Below are 20,700 nucleotides of genomic sequence, written 5' to 3' on the forward strand. Positions count from 1 at the left end.
TCGCGATATTTATTGAACGTGTAGCATACGGTATTGATGGATCGCGATCCAAATTGCAGAATAACCTCATTTTGCGTGACCCATTTCAATGGATCGCGATCCAAATATCACAATATATATTGAACGTGTAGCAGTGCCCTTAGAAATACTACGAAATACATATGAATGCGCATTTAAAACCACAAACAAAGTCGATCATTTACGCTCTCACTTGATATTTGTATACAGTAAAATTTTCTTTATTGCATAATTATATTTTCAGGAACTTTCTTAAATTTCGTATCTCCTGTTATTTATTACCTCTTTGTATTCATGTGTAGTGATAAATTATTCTTGCTTTCATGCACGTGTCCTCCCATAATCTTGTTGTTATATTTTCTATCCCTTTTTAACTCTTTTGTCATATCATGATGATGCTTACATTTTCGATCATTCCTCTTTATCCTTTTTTCTCCTGCTACAAAATCACTCACGATCATCATTTAACCTATTTATGGATTTGTTTATGATTTTTGCATAAATTGTTGTTGCATTATGCAGTTACAGAACACATGTACACACACATACAGCACTTTTATATCATAATTACGTACTTGCGTGTATAAGTTGATGTTGTTGCAGTTAATTTCCTTTTGCTCCTGTTGTACTTATGCCTGTGCCTTTTTTGCATTTACATATATCTTACACATAAAATTGTTCTTGTAAAATTATTTTCTATGCTGCTTATTTATTTATTTGTTTGTTCTCCTGTTACAAATTTTACGAAAGGATACATTTGAATGTACAATCAATTTATATTATAGATTTCATTCATAAAAAACATTGCATTTTATTTCTTTTTAGATCTTGTTATTTATTATTACATGGTATTCATTGGCTGTTGTTGTCACATTTTGTTGTTGCATTATCTATCATTTTTAACCTGCTTTACATACAAACTAATTTTTTTTGTTACTAATTTTTCTGGACTCCTATTACCACCAACATGAATTCACATTAAAAAATCAAACAATCAATCAAAAAATTCAATAATAATATCCTCCGCTAGCTATCCTTTGTCCACAATCTTATTTAATTAATTATCATTGTATTCTTTCACAATACAATTACATACCTCAAAAAATAAAACTTCTATTTTATTGCACTAAAATTCTTCATTAACACACATTTCAATACAATTTTTTATTTTGTACACCCAAATCAACTTCATAGTTTTTTTTTCACATTTTTATACTCAGAGACTATATGCGGCGAAATATTTCCATATACATATGTGGCGGAAATCTTCTTATATATAAATAGGCCACACGTTTTTTTGTGGTACACTTTTAAGTATGTTATTGTCCACCAATATTGATGAAACCTATATGGTTCAAAAGATTATTTTCTCTAGATGTGCACAATATAAATTTTTTTTTTAAAAAGTGTTAAAAAGCGTTTTAAATTTGCTTGAAAAACAACAACAGCATGTTTATGCACATCTAAATACACGTGTATTTGTACACAAACGTGAAAAATATTCTTGCGTATACTCAAAGTAACTGTATAATTTTGTTATTAGTGGTCGAATTTTGACCACCAGGCGATCCTAGTATTTTATAAATAAACATTTTCGCCTTAAACATTTTGAACTTTGCACAATTTCGTATTTTACATTTAGCATCTTCCATATTTTCATTGTTTGAATTTTTCACTGCGCATATCGTTTGCAGTTTATGGTTTTCACGCTGCAATTTGTTTGCATGTATGATGTTTTTGTAGTAAATTTTTTGTATATTATACACAAGCAATTTCATTTGTTTTTGCTAACCAAAAATATACATATGGGGCATTTCATGTCAAGTGAACCAACTTTTGAAATCGATGTCTTCCGATCGGGATGAAATTTGCACCAAGGTTAGCTCTATTGGATAGTAACTCAGACACAATTTTTCAACAACATCGGTCGAGAACTCTCTGAGTTATAGGGGGTAAAATTTTGACAATTTGGTCAAACAGGGGTTTTTTCTTATCCATGTAACTTATTACCTATTGTTCTTAGCAAAATGTGTCCCAAATAGTATAGATAGCTATTTCTTCGATCTTTCGAAAAAAAATATTTAAAAAAAAAAATAAAACATTTTTAATATTTTTTTTCCGAAATCAAAAACTTTTTTGACTTTTTTTTAAAATTTTTTCTCTTTTTTTTTTTTTTTTTTTTTTCTTAAAATAAAGTTTAGATATTTTCCTTGAACACCTACTTGGTCGCTTAGTGGGATGCGAGTGGGATATCTATCAAAATAAATATTTTGTAACTCAAAACATAAAATTTTTGACTTTTTTTGCAAAATCAAAAACTTTGTTGACTTTTTTTTTTCAAAATGGACCCTTTTTTAATCTTTTTTTTTAGGTCAAACAAAAGCTTAGATATTATCCTTGAAGACCCTTTTGGTCGCTTAGTGGGATGCGAGTGGGATATCTATCAAAATAAATATTTTTTAACTCAAGACTTACAATTTTTGACTTTTTTTTTTGCAAATACGATTTTTTTTCCAAATGGGCCCTTTTTTTTTTGATTTTGCCAAAAAATCAAAAATTGTAAGTCTTGAGTTAAAAAATATTTATTTTGATAGATATCCCACTCGCATCCCACTAAGCGACCAAAAGGGTCTTCAAGGATAATATCTAAGCTTTTTAAAGAAAAAATTTTAAAAAAAAGTCAAAAAAGTTTTTGATATATGTATATTTAGGCAGCAAATGTTTTAAAAATGAAAAATTTTCATTTTGTCTTCTACCTGCAACGTAAAATATTTTGTAAGGCAAAATATTTTTGGAAAAACTACGACAAATATTTCTACCATGAAGCTTGTGCATATATGGAATTCGTAAATAGTATTTATATTTTTAGTGTGTATATAATGAAATATTATTTTGTTAAATATTTGTTGCAGTTTTCATGTAAAATTATGAAATATTTTGCAATTTTTTTTACTAATATAGTAGTAATTTTAAACTCTGCTTATAATTTAAAAATGTTTTTTGTTTATTTTTATTTATATGCTCTGGGGGAGAAAATACTAAAAATTGTGTTAATTAAAAGTTGAATAACTTTTAGAATTTTCATCCGATTTGAATAATTAAAACCATGTTTTGTTAAGATCTATGTATATATATATATTAGGGTGGCCCTTAATAAACGAAAGTTGGATTTTGGCCATTCTCACCCTCCAGTTTGGTGAACATTAGTAAAAAAATCATCCTGAACAAATTTTAAGTAAATCGGTTGGGGATAAGACGTGCCGCAAGCCCTCTGAAGTTTTGAGATGCATTTACAAGGGGAAAAAATGAATTTTTTTCAGTTTTTGTAAAAATTTTGCCATTAAAAAATTACTTTTGTAATTTAATTTAAAAGAATCGAAATGTGTACGTAATTGTCGTTTTAATGAGACATAAAAAACAGAAATTGGTCAAAAAATGTTAAAGTTATTAAAAATTCGCCAGGCCATTAACGTGTTTCAGGCAAGTGAATAAGAAAGGTAGGAACAAAATTAACATATTTTGATAAATATTAAAATTAAAGCTCATTTTTACTTAAAATAAGTCCATATTTACCCTTATATGAGTTTTTGTCTTCATAGGATACCGCTAACCTATTCTTAGGTATGAACAAAAAAATAATTTTTTTTTATCGGCAGTTTCAAAACTCCATTTTCAAATTTTTAAAAATTTTGTTAAACAAATTTCAGAATTTTTTGATCATCTCATTGGGATTTATTAAGAATATAATAGGGAATAAAAATGTGAAAAAATTATGAAAATATCTCTTATAGTTTTTCCGTACCTGCGATTTAAATTTAGAAATTTTCGAGAAAAACCAATTATTTGGCAATTTTTAGGCCAATGAGCTCTATTTTCTTACTCTTATGAATTTTAAGCAAAACTTAATTAGAATATTATAGTCCAGATAATTCTAAATATACTCTGAAACTTTTACTAAAATCAAAAAACGTTAACCCTTAAATCGTGAAGGTCAAAAGTCAAATTTTTCAATATTTGGAATTTCTCTTGGAAAGATTTTGAAATGTTCGAAATGTTGTATATTTTTGGGCCGATTTTGATGAAATTTAACAAAAATATAACACAAAGCCTAGTATTTACAAAAGCAGCAGAAAAATTAAAATTAACCCTATATAGCACTTGGTGTTAAAATGACCCCAAACTTCTAAAACCATAAAAAATTATGATTTTAAAAGTTTGGTGTCATTTTAACCCCAAGTGCCATTAAGCGTTAATTTCCATTCTTGTGCTGTTATTATAAACCCTAGAGTTTATGTTATATTTTTGTTAAATTTCATCAAAATCGGCCCAAAAATATACAACATTTCGAACATTTCAAAATCTTTCCAAGAGAAATTCCAAATATTGAAAAATTTGACTTTTGACAGGTACGGAAAAACTATAAGAGATATTTTCATAATTTTTTCACGATTTAATTCCCTATTATACTCTTAATAAATCCCAATGAGATGATCAAAAAATTCTGAAATTTGTTTAACAAAATTTTTAAAAATTTGAAAATGGAGTTTTGAAACTGCCGTTAAAAAAATTAAATTTTTTTGTTCATACCTAAGAATAGGTATGATTCTTTTAAATTAAATTACAAAAGTAATTTTTTAATGGCAAAATTTTTACAAAAACTGAAAAAAATGCATTTTTTCCCCTTGTAAATGCATCTCAAAACTTCAGAGGGCTTGCGGCACGTCTTAACCCCAACCGATTTACCTAAAATTTTTTCAGGATGATTTTTTTACTAATGTTCACCAAACTGGGGGGTGAGAATGGCCAAAATCCAACTTTCGTTTATTAAGGGCCACCCTAATATATATATGTTGGTATATATTTTTATAAACTTTCATATCAAAATAAGCAATGAAAAGCGACTAAAATCAAAAAAGTTGATAAATTTTGTTTTTTTTTTTAGATATTCTTAACAAAAACAATACTTATAACTTAAAAATATATCAAAAAATGCATGTCATTTTAAAGCGTTCAGTTTTCTTTCCAAACCCGTTAAAAAATTTAAAGTCGGGCAAAAACTGACTAAGCTACAGGTCGATAAGTCGACGAACATCACTGAAAACGGTTTTTTCAGAATAACTTTTGAATTTGAGGGTCTTTCTGAAATTTTTAGAGACAATTTGTAGTGATCAAGTCCACAATTCTATGTTGTGCTGTATTATTTACTCGGCTGAGGTGTTCGGAATGGGAATCAGTTAGTGGACTCTCAATGTCACACATTTAAAAAATCGCCAAAAAGCCATTTATGATCCGAATGAGCTGAAATTTAAAATGTAGATAGTCCTTGAGAAGGTAAAAATATGATTTTATCTGTAGGTTATCTCTTTTAGTTAAAGAGATATTTAGTTTTTTTTTTTAATTTTGCTCGATCTTTATATACGATGGGCCTACGAAAGGTCGAAATTTGTTTTTTTATGTACGACGTATATTTGCGATAAAATTCTAAAAAAAAATAAAACAAACCTGATAACAATTATTTCGTCCCTATAAAAAATTACACGCATCCAAAGTCGAAGCATATTTTTATATATTTCAACTTTGTATGCGTGTGTTTTTTAAGTTTTTTCCCAAAAAAGTAACCATATTTTTTCTTTTATAAAAAACAAATTTTCTTCGTGGTTAAATGCATTTTTTATGATCTGGAAAGAGAAATTAATGCAAAAATGTATAAAGTAAAATTTGACTAACTTAAGAGGACATTGTACCCCCAGCCCTATCCAAACTTGGCCAATTTTTAAACAAAATTTTAGGTTTGAGTAAAAAATTCTAAAAACGCAAAGCACCTATCCTCAAAAGCTCATCATATTTGTATAGCCCTATATATTGTTTATATAGATACAAAACGTTTTTACTATCATACTGTAAATAAGGTCAAAGTGGGCTATTTTCTAAAAAAAACTCAGTTTTTGGAACACATTTTCCCCGTTTTAGGAATTTCGATGTTTGAAAACAAAGAATGGCTACATTAGTGATGCCATTGACCTAAGAACACTTAGATCTATATTACTTCCAAATTTTATTGAGATGTCTGCAACTGTTCAAATTTTACATTAATTCAAATTTTTTATTTTTCTTGATGGAAAATCACCATTTTATAATATAGTTAGTTTTTAAGGTAAAATAAGTCCGAAAAAACACAAAATTAATTCGTTTCACTAAATTGTCAATCTCCAAGTCACAAGGTTTCCACCGATATCAAAAACTTATATAAAATACTTATATTTATTCTTCAGACGCTCCACAAACCTTGCCCATTTTCAAAAATGTTAATGTTTTTAAATATCTTGCATCAAGCCGGTCTTGCGTGATCAAGATTGGATAAAGTGATGCGCCTGGATCATACCAATAATGATTTGCCCATTCTTCGTTATTCCAGCACAATAGAGAAGTATAACCTCGAACATACATTTTTAACAAAAAATTTTTGTTTTAGATTCAAAAAATAGTAAAAAAATAAAATTTTTAAGCTACAAAGTGATTTTTGACAGCTATTTAGAATGCCTAGATATGTTCGGATTGTATTGATATGTTCACAAGAGTTATTCAGATTTACCGTAGCTACAACTTTGCGAAATATTGTTATTGAAAAATTTGGAGTCCCTGGAAGTTATTCTAAAAAAAGTAAAAAAAGTTTTCTTCCTATATTTTTTCAACAAAAGTGCACGAAAAAGCTATTTTTTGGAAACAAATTTTAACAACATTTATTTGACGGACTCTTATCTATATTATTGCGATATAAGTTAAGACGTATCACAAAGTCTGAATTAGCTGTTAACCAAAAACTGATGACACCTTTTTTAGAGGCCTCACTGATTTTCAGAAACTTTGGGGGCTCATAAAAAAAATCGGTCACCAAAATGGACAAACTGAGTATACGGTTTTACTACCCTTTGGTAGTAGAGTTGAACCTATACTGTCGTGATCTTGTGTTTTTCCAAAAGTCTTCATTTATTGCATAGTGTAATTATTATTTAATAAGTCCAGCCAGTGCCGGACGAAAAATTTTGTATTCATGGTTGTTTTGGTTAAATTGGCATTCTTCCTTCTAGATTAGGTCTGCTGTGTCCCTCCTTCTTAATCGAGTGTGGCCACGGTTTGGGTGAATTTCAAGCTTTTTTAAATATTTTTCTGCATTCTTCGTGATCTCAGTTTTTACAAGGGGCACGTTTAGATCTTTGTGTATATTCGCATTTTTTATATACCAGGGGGCAACTGTGATCATTCTTAGAAACTTGTTTTGGCGTCTTTGGATCTTTTCTACATTTGACGCTGAGGCCGTGCCCCATAACTATATGTCAACTTTGCATCTATATGATTTTCAATGTAAGGCGACGATCAAGATGTATTCCGAGGTATTTCACTTCCGATTGTTGAATTATTGTTTGGTTATTGATATGAATAGGGGGGCATGATTCTATACGCAATGTAAATGTTATGTGTGTACATTTTTGATCGTTGACTTTAATTTTCCATTGTTTTAACCATTTTTCTAATTCAAATATGTGATTTTGTAAGTAACGAGACGCTTCTTGAGGGTTTTCATGAATGCTTAGAATAGCAGTATCATCAGCAAATGTTGATGTATGAGTGCGATTGGCATATCAGTAGTGCGATTCACTAACTTTTATAACGATAATCGTATCGTTAAAATAAATATAACGAAAATTTATCGAATTTGCTATTCAGTAACACTTTTAACGACATTCGCTGTCGGTTGAAGTCAGCTGTTACTTAAAGCAGTTTTTTTTTTTTCGTTATGTTAGCGACAATAATTTAAGTTGTGTTTATTTAATCGATAAAGTGTATTTGCAATTTTTTCTTCGTCATCTTCATCTTTTGTAGCTGGAACTATCGTAAAAATAATGGAAACACAATTTTGTTTACTTAACTTATTAATATTTACAATAAAATATAAAAAATAAGCTGAAAAATAGGGGAATTTGAAGATTATACTACTAATTATTCACCTGGAAGAAGTACTTATTTTTGTTCGCGATGTCCCAAAAGTAATCCTTTACATTTTGGAAGGAAATAAGTTGTTTTGTTAGTAGAATTATTCATAAAATTATGTATTTACTAAAAAAATTAAATAAAAAAAAGTAAGTCGCAGCCAAGTGTCGAACCAATAACCTTCCGATTGCTAGTCAACGTTGTACTCACTACACCACTGGTTAATTATTTTATTGTGTGTCAAATAATGGTTTTCTACTTTTCGCTTATTTTGATATTTTGTAGACAGAGATGTCATATCATAAACAATCGTTAAAAATAAATTACTGAATCACACTATCGTTACTGCAAGCGATTATTTATGTCGATAAACATTACGATTGTCGGTTCGTTAAAAGGTAGTGAATCGCACTACGGACGAATATATCAAATATAAAAAAGGTCCCAGGATACTGCCTTGGGGACTCCAGCTTCAATGGGTTGTGCAGTACTTAAAAAGTTTCCCGCTTTAACCTTAAATGTTCGAGCAGTTAAATAGCTTTCCAACAGCTTATGTGTGTTTGCGGGTAAATTTTGACTCAATTTGTATATTAATCCAGCATGCCATACCTTATCAAATGCTTGAGAGATGTCGATGAAGAGTGCGGAACAGTATTTCTTTTCTTCAAACGATTTTCTCTATGAGTTTGTTCGATAGTAGAAAAACGAGTAACGTTATCCTTTTCACGACTGGAGACGTATGAGAATTTTTCATAAAAGTCAGATGAAAAAGCATAGGAATTTATTAACATCTATTTCAAAACGATCAAATTGGTATGCTTGACGTTGTTATGCAATATTTTCTTCTGCTTGCTTTTTTTCTTTAAAAATTCAATAACAACTGTTATTTTCGGTCCTTGATATTCCAATCCAATAATCTTGCACAAAGCTTCATGTTGATATTCCTAATGAATTATTCAACTTGAAAGTTGAGAAGTATTGATCTAAATATAAATTACATTTGACCAATTTATATTTGAATCTTGATCGCAACAAGAAACTACATATCTATTAATTATTGTACACAAAGTTTCGAAAGAATTAATACTTCACCATTTTCGAAATCAAAATAAATTTAATTTCTTAACCATTCCGCTAATGAATTCAGAATGAATTAATTCTTCGGATTAATTCCTTTGTACTTCAAATGGATTGTATTGATTTCTTTGATAATTCATTATTTATAGAATTAACTAGCGTGTGCTACTACGTTAAAAAATAAACTTATTTTGTTTACTTGTTTTAAAAAACGAAATTTTGTTTTTTAACTATTTCGAAAAACGAAGGTACATTTTAAACGTCTTCCATGCAAATCACTTTCCATTTAACTTGAAATTTTTGGTGGCAGTTTAACTATCAGCTGGGAAATTCTGATTTTTTACAGAATAACGAACAAATTCATATTCGTAAGCAAAGGATCATGAAGAATTCAGCTGCTTTTTACCATTTGGGAATCTAGAGTGGGTATGCCCTGCAATTTTTACCTGTACCTGTAGAAAAAACCTTTCATAATGTAAATCGCGTATTGATAATGATTTTTTAATCAAAAAAACTATAAAACTTTCGCCGTATTTTTATTATGAACCTCTAAGTTTTTACCAAAGTAGAAATATACGTGTCTGAGTTGAAACCGAAAACAGAAACTAATAAACAGTTCAAAAAAATCCATTTTTGAATTAGCAAAAAAAATTAGTCTAGAATCATGATGTTTCAAAAAGTATCGCACTATACGTAATTGACCTGTTTAATAAATTGTTGGTCGCTCTGTAGAATAAAAACCTATTTCTTAATTAATTCTTTATTAATGGATCCCTCTTTATTTACCATAAAACAATTTGACCAAAAAAATTACAACATCCGTTTGAAATTTAATTTTTGAGATATGCGTACAAAAAAATACCAAAACTGGGTTTTCGCCCGTTTCATTCCCTTAAAAGTACAAACAAGCTATATTGGGCTATGCCGAATCTTATATACCCTTCACCAAATTAAACTTCAAAATAAAAATTTTAAATATTTTTAGGTAAACAAAATTTATATTTTTTTCCAAGTTGTTTTTTTATTTTTTTTCGAATTGTTTTTTTAAATTTAAAAATATTTTTTTTTTGTTTTTAAAATTTTTTTTTAATATTTAGCGAAAAAAAACTTTTGGTGAAAAAAAATTCGGGTTAAAATATATTATTCCCGATTTTTACCCATTGTAGGTCCAACTTACTATGGTCTTATATACGTCGTTGCAAAGGTCCTTGCAATATCTATCATTAGATATCCATATTGTCTATATTAATGACTTAGAGCCAGTTTTTGACTTCGTATTTAAATATGAATTATATTTAAGTTCTATTTAAATGCGAAAATGAGTTTCTCAGTGCTTTTTTAAATGATACTTAAATGGCCGACGTTGGTCATTTAAATTTTATTTAAGTTTCATAAACTACCATATGTTTTTGACAGCTGACTTTTGTTGTTTGGTTTTTTTTCACTCTATTGTAGTAAAAAAAAAAACAAACAACAGCGTCTTGCTAAAAAAAGCGTCTTGCAAAAACTACAATTGCGATGCGGGGCAATTGGAGCTTCTTTTGTGCATTTTCCTACCAATAATTTTATTGTTTAATAAACTTTTATTTCTTATTGGGCAAAATGTATCAATTTTTGTTTTGGTTGAACAGCTGTTTTAAGCAAAACTATCGATAAATTTTTGATATTTAGTAGTGCTACCATACTTTTATCTTATTTAAATAAGACAAATTATGTAGCACTGAAAAACTCAAACTGTATTTAAATACAACTTAATTTTAAGTTAAAATTAACTAAACACGTATTTAAATAACAAGTCAAAAACTGGGCATTAGTAATCCAGATATAGGTCAAACATCGAGGTTGTCCTGGTTTTTTCCTTATATCTCAGCCATTTGTGGAAGAATTCCCAAGATATTGATGTATGAATCGTGTATGTAAGTTATTTGGGGGCTTCGGAAAGTTGATTTCAACAGACAGACGGACAAACGGACATGGCTTAATTGACTCCGCTATCTATAAGGATCCAGAGTTGGAAAATTATATTGTGGAAATTACAAACGGAATGACAAACTTATATATACCCTTCTCACGAAGGTGAAGTTATAAAAATACCACGCCAGATTAAGTTGGATTTTTTATGCTAGCTTTATTAGTTCCGGAGATGTAGAGATACCGATTTTACCGGGTTTAAATTCGAATGAAACCGGTTTGGAGTTAATCAGTTGTATGGTTTCAGAGTCTATAACGGACATATGTAGAAAAATTGTTTGTGTTTTATATGTATGTATGTATGTATATTAGGGAGGGTAAAAAAACGTGACAGGCGTATAGCAAAATCCGAATCTACACAAAATTCTAAGAAAATTACCAAAAGAAAGTATGGGTCTAAAATCAAAACCTAGCTCCCGCTGGGAGACTTCAAAATACACATTTTAGAAATTTCACTGTCCGAAAAATTTAGACTTTTTGATTGGTACAGAATAGCGACATTGTAATTTTAATCGAGGGTGCATTATACTAACTTAAAAATTTTTATAAGTTAATGCCTGAGAGAATTCTTATTGTCAGAGTTATATTGTGGAATTTTATGGGGATCATTTTTGTGGAAGATTTAAACCCTCTATCTCCACTCTTTAGGGGTCAATTTGACCCTTTTTTCGAGAAAATAAAAAAATCCTTAAAAAAAGACGTTAAAGGATTAAAATATTTTACAAAAATGTTTGCTGAAAAATTTCAGTGGGGGTCACCAAAGATATCAATGTTGTAAATAAAGCTCTTTACGCGTTACATCTTAAAGCCATAAACATCTTCAATTAAATTTTCGTTCCTGAGATAAAATTGAAAACAAATAAAAATGTTTTTAGTGAAAACCTAAAAACGTAAATATCTCGAATACTTACCGTATTATCTAAAAAATATGTTTTACACTAGCAGCCCTTTTTTGTGTCGAGTAGTGTTATAGGTCTACAAGAATCCAATAAGTTTTAGATTAAAAAAAAATGCTTACTTACTGGATTTTCATTTAGCTCAGATGAGTTGTATTCAGTATTTTCTAGTGTTCCATAGTTGATAGCTCCATCTTGGAGATGATCCGTTTCTGTTCGAGCTGATTTAGATGCCTTGGGTGGTGTTAAGGCCCATAGTGGAATTTCCTTAAAACTAGTCACTGTGAATGACACACACGCGATAAATATGAATGTTATAATCGTGAAAACTGCTTTGACATGACCCCCTAATCGTCGACCAAGTGACGTATCATCCCAATTTATACCACCCATTGAGTAGCCCATAAAGCCTCCAAGTCCAGCCATTATCGTAAATGTTGAAAGACCTTTGGCATGATCATCTGTGGCAAGTATTTGAATGTGAAAGAAGAACAGAGAATTAAAAAATTTCTTTGGTATACATACGTTATTTTGAGCAAAATTTCTACAAACCTGGTACACAGACATCCAAGAGATAGGCTCGAGATGGGCTTTGGCAAGCATCAGCATCAAAATCCAATAGAACAGTGCCAAGTACAGTGAAAAATATTCCCCACGGATGTGATGTCTTTTGTACGGCTCCCAGCTCTGTTTTCGATGCTGTTGCACGATGTGGCGAAACATTTATGTTATTGTGCGCCGTGCCATTTAGTGTTAAATTCATGGCAGAGATTTGAATGTGTGGATCAATGTCACCAAATAAATAACCCAAATCCTCACCATTGGGTACCAATAGTAATCCTTTACATTGTGTTTTACAGACATAAAAAGCACATTATTAGTTTAAGTTAAATCTAAATACGCTTTTATCTTAATTTATTACCAAGAAAAACACCAATAGACAAGAGAATAATGAACGGTCTTCTGCGTCCCATATTCAGTTTGCAACGGTCGCTCATCGAACCGAGAATGGGTGTTAGGAAGAAACCAACTAGAGGCGATAATGCCCAAACTAGCGTCATGTGTTGGTGTTCAACGCCAATCTTTAAAAGGGTGGGTGACACGAATGCCGTCTCAGCAGCGTATGAAAACTCAATACCCATCACAGCAGCTGACACACGAACTAATTCCATGCGAGATTTATGTCTAAGTGTATCATCATTGCAAATACAATTGTTTACATCGAAAAACAAACAACATAAGACAAAAACAAAGACAGAATTAGATTTAAATATAAAATATATGTATGTATAATGTATGTACATTAGGGTGGGTCGATTTAGCAATCAATATTGTGCCATCGATTTTTCGATAGCTATTGGCATGAGGAAAAAAAATTTTATTACGACATATCAAAAAAAATTTATTTTCGAGACTCCCAAATTTCAGAAAAAGTAAAAAATTTACTTTTTCTCAACTTTTTTTTAAGGTTTTTTTTTAGTAGATAACATGATGCAATAATTGTAGAAGGCAGAATCACTAGGGAGAGTTTTAAATATTTAGCGATATAACGTCAAACTTTGATTTTGATTTTTTTCATATTCTTTAATATTTTCTTTTGTTTGACGTTGCAAGAATTGTATAATTGAGAATTTATTTTCTACTGAGTGTACCTTATATTATTGTGTCATTGTAGGTAATAAATATGTATTTATAAAAAAATTAAATCAACCGATTTTTTATATTATCTACTAAAAAGCTTTAAAAATAAAAGTAAACATTTTTACTTTTTCTGAAATTTGGGCGCCTCAAAAATAATTTTTTTGATGTCGTAAATAGGAAATTTTTTAAAAAAATGTTGGCCTTACAAATCGTCCCACCCTAATGTACCCATAAATATGTTAGTATGTACATTCGTATGTATGTAGTATATAAAATCAAAATGGATTTACACCTCCACCCACCCAATAAATACAATACTATAAAATGTAATATGTATATATACATATACAAGCTTATTTTTGAATCCAAACGAAAAAATTGTTTAGCTTTTTCTAACAGAACGGTAGAAGGATATCAATAGTATTTTATAAATATTTTTTACAATTTAAAACTTTGCTAGAAGTTAATATCAAATACGAATGTTTTCCAACCCGTTTACTTAGTTCTTTAATATACTGAATTACACATATGTGTTTATTGAAAAAAATCTTATATTCTTACAGCCCACTATGGTCCCAAATCAATTTTTTTTTGGCCAAAATTTAAAAATTGTTAAAAATTTATTTATTTTCCTAAAAGCATAACTCCAAGCAATCAAGAAAATATATTTAAAAAAATAGCTGGCAACACTGCCGGTCTGCTAGGCTTTCAAAGTTGAAACTTTAAACACGTGTTCTTAAATAAGTGTTAAAACAGTGTTACAATTGTATAACCAGCAAACTTTAAAAAATAAAGTTATAAAGTATTTCCAAAATGGCAAATGTAGCCCAAGATAAGTAGTTTCATGGCATATTTTTGAATTTTATTTTTGTTGAGTCCTTGTCGTAATTCGTGAAATTGTGATTGTGTAGTTTTGTAGTCTCGCCATAACCTATAAGTTCCGTGGACCAAAAGTTGTGGATATTAAATGTGCTGAAATTAAAAGCTCTGACATGATTATTTTAATTTATGCCATAAAAATTCGAATTGGAACCCTACTTAAATAAAAGCTTCGAGACCATAGTATGTTCACATTTGCAGATTCAATCATCTCAAACGTGATTAAATAAGCTTTAATCACATCAAAATCGAAATCATTCTGCATACATTTAAATGATTTGATAATTCAACAAATCATTTAAATGATTAAGTTTTAATCAAATTGACATGATTAAAACTTAATCATTTCATTAATCGCATAGAAAATTATAAACCAAAACGAACTTTCATTTTTTTTTTGCTCAAAAGAAAGCCTAGGTTCATTCCTTTAAGATATTTTTAGTCCCTTAGTGGAATGCGAGTGGGATATCTATCAAAATAAATATTTTGTAACGCAAGACATACAATTTTTTAATTTTTTTTGCAAAATCGAAATTTTTTTCCAATATGGGACCTTTTTTAAAATTTTTTTGCTCAAAAGAAAGCTTAGGTCTTTTCCTTTAAGACCTATTTTGTTTGTCACTTAGTAAGATGTGAGTGGGATATCTATCAAAATAAAAATGTCGTAACTCAAGACATTCAATTATTGACTTTTTTTTGCAAATTCGAATTTTTTTTAAAAATGGGCCCTTTTTTTAAAAAATTTTTTTTCGATTTCAAAAGTTGGTTCACTTGCCCCATATGTATATCAGCGTGTCTTATTTTCAAAAAAGTATGACATTTTTAAAAATTAAAATATTTATTGAAGACTTTTTGCAAAAATATGGAAATACAAAATATTAAGTAATTTTTAAAATGCAATTAAAGTTTTGTTTATGATTAGTTTTTAATACAATTTTACAGTTATATAGAAAATTTTTATAAAAAATGAAAGAAATTTGTTATTTGCAATTATATCCTACAATTCCCATAAAACTTTTGGACCTCGCAGTAATACAAATTTTGAAATTATTTTCAAAAAATGTTGCCTTTATGAAAAATTATTGGCCAATGTGTTTATGGCCAATAATCATAGTCAAACATTAAAATCTGTTTTTTTTTTTAAACTATAATCAAAATTACAGTAGGTATGTTTTAAATTGAACCGACTTATACTGGGTGCAGTGATGCCAAGTGTAGGGAATCTTCCCTTTTTGTAGGGATTTTTTCCCAAAATTTCACATGTAGGGAAAAAGGGAGAGATTTTTTACTTTTGTCGAATTGTAGGGATTTTTTACAATGGCAATTTAAAACTACATATGAGGGGCTTAGAGCACAAGGGGTTCAAGTGCCTTTTTTTCTAAAATTGAGTTAACATATGGAGTTAGTAGATGAAGTTAAGAGATGTTCATAGCACAAGAGTTGAATTTCGGATTCTCATCCGTTAGCGAGAAATGGAGACCAAATCTAGCACTTGTGATTAAAATACCTGTTTCGCTTAGAGCACAAGGGGTACATGTGCTCTAAGCTAATATTAAAATTCATTTTTCACATGGACTGAGTGAGTGAATTCAGATAAGTGATCAGCTGAAATCTAGCGAGTAATTCCATCACTTGTTATCAAAGCACCTGTTCAAATACCTTAGTGCAGTTTGTGGATTATTTGCCAAAAAAAGTAACATAAAATAATGGAATCGAGTATATTAATAATTGTTGATTGTCTATTATTTTTGGTACGTAAAACCATTACAAATTAGTGAATCTGAAAATTCTGAATCTGATCATCTCATACAAAGATGATCTTATGAATGTGCAAGAAAACTTCACCCAATAAACATGAAAGCTCGAAATGATGGCCCAGCCATGCAGTTACTATCCCAACTTCCTCCAAAAAACAGCGTCAAACCCATAAAGCTCCAGAAATTCAAGAACCTACAGGATATTCTTTGCTATATACCACTAATTTACCATGAATGGTTTAAAGCACTTCCTCACGATAGAATGGAAGAAATTCCGGAAAGAATCGAAAGTCAAAGTGAGGATGAAGATGAGTCTGATGATGTCATGGAACCTGATTATGACGACTAAAAAATGTAACAAAGAACCATAAAAGCGTTTCTTATTAAAATGTTATTTAATAAAATTTAGTCTATTTGGTTTTCTTATTAGGTAATTTAGAAATTTAAAAATTAAAGCACAAGGGGTATAAGTGCGACTTTCCTTACTTCAAAGGTAATTTTAAGGTATTACTATATATAAAAGATGCTATTTTTTTATCATGTTAGATTAAAATATATCTCAGGATCTCTATTAATTAAAAAGTAATATTCCAGATAGCATCTAACATTTTTTATTGTAAATTAACTTTAACCTCTTTTTTCTCATTATTAAACATTAGTCACTTGAATCTAGGGTTACCAGATAACAAAAGTCAAATAACTGGACCATAAGAAAAATTTAACTGGATTTTTAAAAAATAACTGGACAATTTAAAAATGCGCTTATAGTTCAAAAAAGTTAAATGTTAGTTAAGTTTTTTTACAAAAATAAAGAAACGTTAAATTCAGTCCTGCATACATATCGTCACCTAAAATGCAAAACAACGTATCGTCAAAAAGTTCGAAGTTGATTTAATTATTGATTACGATTTACTACATCATATTACATATGTGTAAAAAATTTTAAACTTTAACTTTCTAAAATAACCAAATTATAACCAAAATTCAAACAACGTAACATGATTTTCTTAATCAAAATAACGTTAATGATTTGAGTAATTAATTAATAAATAGTATTTTACCCTATTTTAGGTTGTTTCCTTATATTGTTTAATAAATCTGTTGCAATAGAATTTTTTTGGCCATCTTTATGAAAATTTAATAAGTACATTTTTTAATTTAAATATCTTTAAAAACTCCTTTTGTATTTTAGATTTTATTTTTTCATACAAATTTATATTGATGATACGTTATTTAAGTTTTAGAAAACATTAATTCAAAATAACGTAAGACGCATATCATAAAAGAAAAGTGTACTTTTTTATAGAATATATTTCTAGTTTTATTGTAATCCAAATTTTAAAATTTTGTTTCCATATCACAATTGAGAGAATCCACATCAAAACGGACAGAAAACTGCTATTTTTGGATTTGACATCTTCGATTTTAATCAAAATTACCACACATATTACGGTTCCAAAGGACTCCTCAAATCAATCATCGGAAACCCTTCCCACTTCAAAAATATCGCGATTTGAAAATTTAAAAATTTGTTAAAATTATATCCAACATAATGTTTGATTCCATTTCAAATGCAAAGATATTGCCCTTAACACATTCGCGGACAAGCCGTCAAATTTAGTTAAAAATAATGGGACAGGACGGCAAATACCGTCACCAATTCTTTTTATCATTGGGACAAGTCGGTAGCTCCCACAGTAAAGTTAATGTTAAATTATGATTTGGTAAAATGAGTGTCCCAATAAATTCTCTTTTGTGTGCCATAGAACACAAAATAATGCCCATAAAAACGTAACACGTGTTGTGATAAAGCTCACATCAGCAGAAGCAAGACGGGAAATGCCGTTAGTTTTCAGTTAATATTTTTATTTGTGTCCTGTTGCATTTCTTTTGTTTCAATAACTGCAAGCTAATAATTTTGCGGATAAAGGTGTGTAAAGTTTATTATGATAAAACAAATCAGGACACTATTTAAATTAATTTATATGTTCATACATACATAAATAAAGGAATTATCTAATTGTGTAGTGAATGATTACAGGAAAAATTTATCAATACCGCAAAGAGAGAGGTAGAGTTTTGAAACTGTTTGAAGAAATAGATTCTGGCGAAGAATCTGTAAGTGATCCATTCAGTGATGGCAGAGTTCCAAATTATTAGCCAGATGAAGAATTGCAACGAAGTCCTAGATAAAGAAGGATAACCTACTCAGTCTCAATACTCAGAAATGATAAAGAAAGATATAGTGGAAATTTAATCGATTGTAGTGACTGTGATAATATTTAAGATAAGATTCAGAAGAAAATGAGGAGTCTCGTCCTGAGATAGAGTTCGAATAGGATTGGTTGGAAAACACAACAGAAGTATCTCAATTCAATTTTAATTCAACAAGCTGCGGAAGAAAAATTTATGTTGATAAAAATTGTACTCCAAGAAGTATATTTGATCCGATTTTAACGGCAAATATAATTATGAAATTAGTAAGTTAAACTCGAAAGGCACATTTTGGTACTGTTAGGCATAGATGTAGTTTAAATTAAAATTCGAGATATGTTTTCAAGTGATCCGCTCTATTTCGAAATACAAAGACTGGTCGTAGATTTGAACAGCTACTACGCTGTTTGAGATGCATCCCTGAAAGAAACGATGAAACAAAATCAAGCCATTACTGGACCATTTTTGGACAACTTTTATAATAGCATTGAACTCACTAAGTCTATGATATCCTACAACACACACGATACAGGCACACTACGAGCAAACCGTAGAGGAAACCCGAAAGCATAGAGGGAAACACAGAGACTAGACGTAATTGTCAATGAATGAGTCCAGTTCATGGAGGAAACACATAAGTACTAACACGATAAACTCTCATTACATCGAGAAAATACTACCGGTCACTCATAACAGAAAGAGGAATACAATATATCTAAGGTTTAACCAGCGCACAAAAGCGAAGATCCGTAAGGAAACAAGGTGCAAACATTGTCCTAACAAACGTGCTCTCTGTCCTAGAAATTGCTTCGACGATTACCATTTATGAAAATAGCGGTTCTGATTTTTATTTTAAAGTTAATTTTAGAAGATTTTGGTTTTCCCTATTTCCGTCTTAACTTTTTACTCTAAATAAATGAATTATTTTGTATCATAACTTTTATTTTAAATTAATTTAAATTATTTGTATCACTTTTTATCTAAAAACTATTAATCATCTTGAATTTTTGTAAAAAAAAGTTTGTAATCTACATTTACATCGCTTTTAAGTAATAACGGCATATCCCGCTCTGTCACATTAGGCACATTTAGAATAACTGGCCCGGACAAGACGGTAAATACCGTCAAGACGGGTCTTCCCGTCGCGTCCTGTGATACCAACCTGATATTATGGCTGGGACAAGACATATTAACCGTTAAATAAAATTATTAAAAAATGTGACTAAATATTACTTCATTCTAATGATTTCGCTCCAATCCCGGATTGAATATCTTCAGTTAATCAAAAGATATAGACTATGCCACACAATGAGACAATGAAAAATTTAACTGTCCGCGAATGTGTTAAAATTGTGTAAATAAAACTGTTTACTTTCAAAAGGTTAAAGATTAATTTTCGTAGTAATGTAAAAAATATCAAAGATCGCTGTGTTAAAAATTCAAAAAAAAACATCTTGCGGCAAAAGCAACATGTCGTCAATTATATTTGATATTTCTAAAACTTTGGAAGCTTTGATAAGTTATCCCACGATAAAAGGGATTGTTTTAAATTTAAAAATTAAATTTTGTTGTAAAGCGATTCGTCTCCGAAATCATATCATTGCTCTAAGTACGCAATATAATTTTTTAAAAATTGATTTGCTTCTAATTGTAAACGTTTTGTTCCGAAAGATGAAATCTTTTTAAAATAGCTACAACTTTGCTTCCATATTTTAACCGATTTTTAAGTCAATTCAAAAGATTACTCACTGTACAGTTCTATAATAGTAAAGGAATCACTTTCTAATACAAATACAACTGACTATACATTTGCAATCACAATTGTATAAATTTTCAAATATTTCTGTACGAAATATTAATTAATAAAAAATATTATATTATAAAAAAATATTTTGCAAAATGAAAGAAATTATTTTTTAACTGGACAAATTGTGTTTTAGCTGGAAACTGGACAAGACACAAAAAACTGGACAATCCAGGCCGTCTGGCAACCCTACTTGAATCCCTTGTGCTCTAAGCCCCTCATATGTATTATGTATTTTCCAAATATAAAATTAAAAAAACATAAAATTTGTTTAAGCATATCATTCGAAATTCGTAAATCTGGTATAATATGAAGTAAGTAATAATGTGGCATCTTTAATATCATCACCGCTTTCAAACTGCATACATATATAGTGATTACAGTAATTTTGACTTACCTGCACAACCAACTTTGCACGATATTTTGTGCAGGTAAGTTAAAAATGCAGTTAACC

The 20,700-nt window shown here is 29.5% G+C and overlaps 1 protein-coding gene across 1 annotated transcript in view; it reads right to left on the reverse strand.

Annotated features, from left to right (window-relative positions):
- The window catches only part of lovit (loss of visual transmission), a 163,439-nt gene that overhangs the window by 130,853 nt on the left and 11,886 nt on the right, over nucleotides 1-20,700 (reverse strand). Inside the window, exons 2-4 of the mRNA XM_065498742.1 lie at nucleotides 12,874-13,136; nucleotides 12,504-12,791; nucleotides 12,078-12,412 (exon numbers count right to left, since the gene is read on the reverse strand). Coding sequence (XP_065354814.1) covers nucleotides 12,078-12,412; nucleotides 12,504-12,791; nucleotides 12,874-13,136 — 886 coding nt within the window. The remainder of the gene's footprint in view (nucleotides 1-12,077; nucleotides 12,413-12,503; nucleotides 12,792-12,873; nucleotides 13,137-20,700) is intronic.

This window comes from Calliphora vicina, chromosome 1, assembly GCF_958450345.1.
Source record: "Calliphora vicina chromosome 1, idCalVici1.1, whole genome shotgun sequence".
NCBI classification, from domain to species: Eukaryota; Metazoa; Arthropoda; class Insecta; order Diptera; family Calliphoridae; genus Calliphora; species Calliphora vicina.